At 36.3% G+C, this 6,102-nt stretch overlaps 1 protein-coding gene across 1 annotated transcript; it reads right to left on the minus strand.

Annotated features, from left to right (window-relative positions):
- Positions 1-1,739: 1,739 nt before the first annotated feature.
- LOC125591802 lies at positions 1,740-2,276 on the minus strand. The gene has a single exon (XM_048766657.1). It carries the CDS (start codon positions 2,274-2,276, stop codon positions 1,740-1,742), a length of 537 nt encoding a protein of 178 aa, XP_048622614.1.
- Between the last annotated feature and the right edge of the window lie 3,826 nt (positions 2,277-6,102).

Genomic DNA, 6,102 nt, shown 5'->3' on the forward strand with positions numbered 1-6,102 from the left:
GTATTCTCTATCTTCTGCAATTTGTCTCCAAGACATTCAAGTTTGAGCTGATGTCTCACAAGTGTGGCGTATGTGTCAGCTAAGATCTCCTCTCCATGGTTCTTTGTATCAGACATATCTGATTTCACCTTTGTAACTAGCTCTCCTCGGTTTGTTGGTGGCTTCGTCGATCGATGTTCTTCTGTGATTTTCGGTCGATATTTTGATGCGTCTGTCGATCGATGTCGATGCCTCTGGACGACTCGCAATGTATCTTTAAATCTGCACTATCTCCCTCTGTATTGCTTCTGTCTGAGAAGTCAAAGAACTGATGGTGATGTCCCATGGGAAATAGATTTCATCACATATCCTGTCAAGCCTATCTTCTGCTGTTCCCAGAGTTCTGTAGATCTCTTCTACCATCTGATCAATCTCTGCTCTGGAGTAAGAATCTGGTCGAGAATTCATCGTATTTGGTTATGACGGGTCATCGTCAATGATGTCGAGATGTTTATGTCGATCGATGCTAGTGCGGTTGCTTCGGCGGCACGCTGTGTCTGCATTCTAGCTATGTCTTGCCTCATCTCCTCCATGCATGTAGTCAACCAACTAATACTATCATTTAATGCGTAGTAGACACCATCAAGCTTTGTCTGGAAGTCATCTTCATTCTTTTCCTGAGCTCCACAGATTCCATAAAGCATCTCATTTATCTCATCTTTAGTGTAGATTTCTGTTACTAGCTTGGCCTGTGTGAATGATCTTGCCTGTTCTGGAAGACATATGTAGCTATACTCATCCATTGAGGCTCTTTCCAGAAGATTTCTGATATAATCCTTAGATAAATGGATGATGTGTCCATCTACACCTCGTGCAAGTCCATGATCATCTCTGTAGACCCAATAGTTATCCTTCTCTTCCCAGTGGAATCTCCTTGTTCCATCACGGTCGTAGGCTCGTTTTCCTAACTTTGAACGTCTGTCGATCGATGTTGGTACACTGATGTTGATCGATAGTCGAGTATGTGGTTGATATTTTGGCTTGAAACGATCATCCACCTCACCAGTTGTGTCATAGAACTCGTCTGTAACTCTCTGCTGGTGCTCTGGAATGTTGTGTTGTTGCATGAAGAGATTTTCTGCTCCATTAGCCATCTGAAGGATGTCTGCAATGAACTCTCTGGATACTTGCAGTGCATGTCCATCCACTGCTCTTGCATAGCCTTCTGGATCCCTGAAAATACCAAACTCAACTGATGTTAGAAAGTCAATATTATGTTTAACTTTTTCACTTACAATGGATGGTGGTTTTGGACAGTTGTCGATCGATGTTGAAGCATTGTTGTCGATCGATGGGCGTTTAGCTCTGGTGAAAAGATTGTAGAAACGAGTCCCTTTTCCACATGCTGCTGCAAAGAGTGAATATGTATCTGAACGTTCCTGGAGGTTGAGGAGTTCCTCAGTAGTGAAACCTTCATGTAACTCATCTGCTCCTGGCTCATGTATTGTTGTTCTACTGCATAGCTTTCGTGATAGTGATCATCTGCCCAACTGCCAATTTAGTAGTTTCCTTCTTGTGCATGGTCGACTCGATGCGTACTAGGCAATGTCGCTCGATGCTCGTTTACGATTTGTCTGGTGATGATGAGTGTTGATCGATATTGGGATGGTTATGTCGATCGACGTCGCATTTCTATCTTCCTCAGCACAAATACCTTGATACTCTGTAGCTCGTTCCTCCTAATAATCCTCATCATTCTCCTATGTATGTAGATTAGCTCTGGCTGAAGGTGTTGTAGTGTCTACTGCAAGGGTGGGATTGTAGTAGTCATTCTCCCAATCGTCTGGACTACTGTCGATCGATTCTTCGAGGTGATTGTCAATCGATTTATGACTGTCGATTGATGTTGGGGTGTGAGTTTCGATTGACGCGGAATACTCAGTCTCGTACTCAGCTTCACAATGACATGTGGCTATGAGACTGGAGGACGTCTGTGGTTTTATGACTAGAATTGAATCATAGTGGAAGTGTGGATCTATGAGCGCCAGGCACAACTGATTGGTTTGCATGTTGCATACTGCTTCTACTGTTGACAAGAAAGCCCTTCCAAGTAACAGAGAAGATTTCCAGTTCATCTTGATTTCTAAGACATGGAAATCTACTGGAACTAGGGGATTACCAATCTGCACCTCAAGGTCTCTGACAATTCCTCCTGAGTTCCTCTGAGAACAATCCACAAAAGTGAATGATTCCTTGGAAGGCTCCACCTTCAGACCTAGATGGTCTACCATAACCATTGGTAAAATGCTGACTGATGCTCATGTGTCACATAATGCATGTGGGAACTCAATACCCTTAACCAGACATGGTATTGCAAACTTACCAGGATCACTCTTCTTCTTCAGTGTAATCATGAAGTATTGATCGATGTCGGATGGAAGATGTCGGTCAACGGAAGAGTAGCTTCGGTCGATGGTGGTGAGTGAGTATCGGTCGACGAAATTGGTGTCTGTGTCGACGGTGGTTGGCGAGTATCGAGCGACGAACTAGTATTGTTGTCGATCGATGAGGAGCGTCTTCCTTTGCGGATCAAATGTTCCAAGCTTGTAGGATCTGATGAGAATAGCAGTGGTGTTTCCTTGTTGCTTCTAGTATTGCTGGGCATGCACCTGAAAAGACAAGAAAAAGTTTATGTCAGAAAGTGGTTTAAAGAAGTAACCTAGACTAAATCAGACTAAATCTATAGGAGATCAAAGTTCCCCGGCAATGGTGCCGAATTTGGTCTCACTCAAATAAGAGGTTCAATTGTAGTACTTAGGGATCGAATCCACAATGAGCTAGGGAACCTAATAAATCTTATCAGAGTGATTAAGCTAGGTTGATTATGTTTAAATGTAAATAGCAGGTTGTGAGTAAGACAGTTGCTTGATTGGTTTGATTGGATTTTTGGCACTTAAATGAAATAGCTAGACTTAGGGTTTCTATTCAGGTAATCAGGATTATAATCCTACAGATGCCTAATAGTTGTATGCATGATATTATAGAGCTCAATCGCTTATGAACATACCGATCGGCGTTTGCTTTTTAGGTTTGTCTATTGACCAGGTCTAAGTGTCGATCGATGATTCTAGAGGAATATCGATCGATTCACCTTTTGCACCGTCGATCGATTATTCTATAGGAATATCGATCGACGCGCTCTTAGGGCCTGACTGGTTCAAACGCAGCGGCTGCGGTTGTGGTTGTGGGAGTTTGCGGATGCGGATGGTTGCGGTTTCTAGTGGTTTTAAGAGATTTGTAGGACTGGTTCTGCGGTTAGAAATTGGTGCGCTTGCGGGATACTTATGACTGGTTAACTACCAAATGCAGAAGCGGTTAAATAATAAATTAACAATATTTACATTTTTATAATTATAAAAATATCAAAAATCATAATTTTATAATAAATATAAAAATTATATTTAGAAAGTCATAGTTTTAAATTTTTAAAAATTAAAGATAATTTTCTTATTTTAAAATTTCATAATATTAACTAATATATAATAGATATATTTTAGTATTTTTATAATTCGAATTTAAAATTAAAATTAAAAATTTTTTATTTAAATTTATTTTTTAAAGAAAACAAATTTATACTCCAGCAAACGCAAACGGTAGCTGGAACCAACTTTTGAAATTATGAAGTTTAGAGCGATTTAAAACAGTTTTGAGCGGTTTGAGTGATTGTTGCAAAACGCCAACAATCGCTACTAACCGTAAAAACTTCGTTTGTGGGTGGTAGCGGGTTTGCGGTTAGTATCAGGGAAACCAGTTATACCCTTAGTCAAGCTTTACGCACGGGTTGAATAATGCTCACTAGACTTACTAGATCAGCTTTCGCCTTACTTTAACAATCCTAGCTTAATTAGGACAGATTCAAGGTAAGATTCAAGTGTTAACTTGTGCCTACAACTCCTGGGTCAAGATTCTAGTTAGCTAAACTAGAAACAAACATTAATGACAATCCTAATGATGAATATCACAACTTAGCAATCTATTGTTGGTGCTAATCTCTCATAATCTAATTGAACCCTAAACCTAACAATAGAACTACTCAGACATAATAAAGCAATTCATAACAACAAGGTATAAAAACTGCATAGATATATAATAGATAATAATGGAGTTCCAATCACAAATCTCTTTGGATCTTCTCTCCAACTTTACTAAAATCCTAGAAAACCTTTTGCTGTAAAAACAAGAAAACAAGAAAGCACACTTTGCCTAAAACACTTTGGCAAGCTATAACTATTAGGTTAAAAACTCGCCAGGGCAATCTTGTAATTTGGTGAAGTCTTGGGCTCTAAGTCGGCTGGAACCAAACGGGCTCTGCGCGGTTCGCTGTCGATCGATATCACAGGGTGTGCATCGATCGAGTATTATCTCTAAATATCGACCATTGGTCTTGCTCGATGGTCAGCTCGGATGTTCTCTCCTTTTATTTCCAAAATGCTCCAAAATCATCAATTTCTTCCAAATCACTCATGGTGTTATAAATACACTAAATAGACTCTAAAACATAATAATTAGTTATTAAAACACTTATAAACCATAACTAAAAGTGGGTAAAATCCATAGCCTATCATCGACTCCATTTCGAATTGATATAAAAGAAAATCAAAGTAAATAAGAAGAAAGAGAACATAGTTTAGAGAATAGGTTGGAACAGATTAGAGTGTCAAACTCGAATTGAAACTAAATCAAATAAATTTCAATTGGCTGAAGGGGAGCGTGCTTTTCACAGTTAAACCACTTGTTTAATTAAAACTAACGTCATCTTCTGTTAAATATAGTTGACATCGTCTAAATCGATGTGTAAAATCTACAAATTTTAAAAGTTTGTGTATTTAATGATAAACGAAAATTAGTTTTTGTATTTAACGTGAATCCAAAATATTCGTGTATTTTATTATAAAATGAAAAATAGTTTGTGTATTTTAGAGAAATTTTCTTTACAAAATTTAAATATGTGTTAATTAAACACTAACGCCGTCGTCAATTCCGTTAAATATTGTTAACGCCGTCTAAAATGATGTGTAAAATCTGCGAATTTCAAAAGTTTGTGTATTTAATAGGTAACGAAAATTTGTTCGTGTATTAAACGGGAATCCAAAATAGTTCGTGTATTTTATTAGCAAATGAAAATTAGTCTGTGAATTTTTAAAGAATTTTTTCTTCTTTATGTATAAGTTTTAATTCGATCTGAGAAAGTAGTTTTTTTTTATACAAATCATATGTTCTTTTTTTTTTTTTTGAAGAAACAGATCATATGTTCTTGCTATCGATTTTTATTTCCATTTAAAATTTAAAGTGTCAACTTGAGTAACCTAACGATTCTGTATCCCTAAAAAATACTAAACGTCTATAAAAATGCCAAACCTTTTTTCTCTCTAGTCTTGATTTTACTTTGCTTTATTCCTCGTCGTCCTTCCTCGATCGATATGCTCACCATTTTGTGCTGTTGAGACCCCTCCCAAAAATATTTCTGGACTGATGAAGACTGTTCTTGGCGTCTTATGGAGTGGCGGTTAGATTCAACTCACATAATTAATACATATATTAAATAATATTAAATTAATTCATATAATGTAAATAACAACATATTTTAAAAATGGTTGTATACTATTAATCATAAAAGAATAATCAAAACTGCAAGAAAATAATAAACTTAAATTTTGTTCAACTCAGAACAGATTTTCTAAAACTATTTTATTTTTCTTACAAATGCAACTAATCACAGTAACATACTGTTACAATTAAAATTAATTTGAATGTATGTAAAAATTAGACTCCAAGTTTACACATTTATAACAGTAATCAATATCATACATAACTTGTTTATAGTCATCATATCATAAGGGACTAAACTCTAAAATATTAAACAAAATTAAATAGATTAATTAGTTTTTTTATTTCTTTACTAACAATTGCTACTGTCCTATTAAAAGATGATTCAAAAAATGTGCTAAAAAGTTGAAATCTAACAATGAAATATATATTATAATAGAAAACTATGAAAAAAAAAACAAATAAAGAAAGAAAGGAAAAGAAATGCTAACAGAAAAAAATTAACAATAAGACAAA

This window comes from Brassica napus, chromosome C8, assembly GCF_020379485.1.
Source record: "Brassica napus cultivar Da-Ae chromosome C8, Da-Ae, whole genome shotgun sequence".
Lineage (NCBI taxonomy): Eukaryota > Viridiplantae > Streptophyta > Magnoliopsida > Brassicales > Brassicaceae > Brassica > Brassica napus.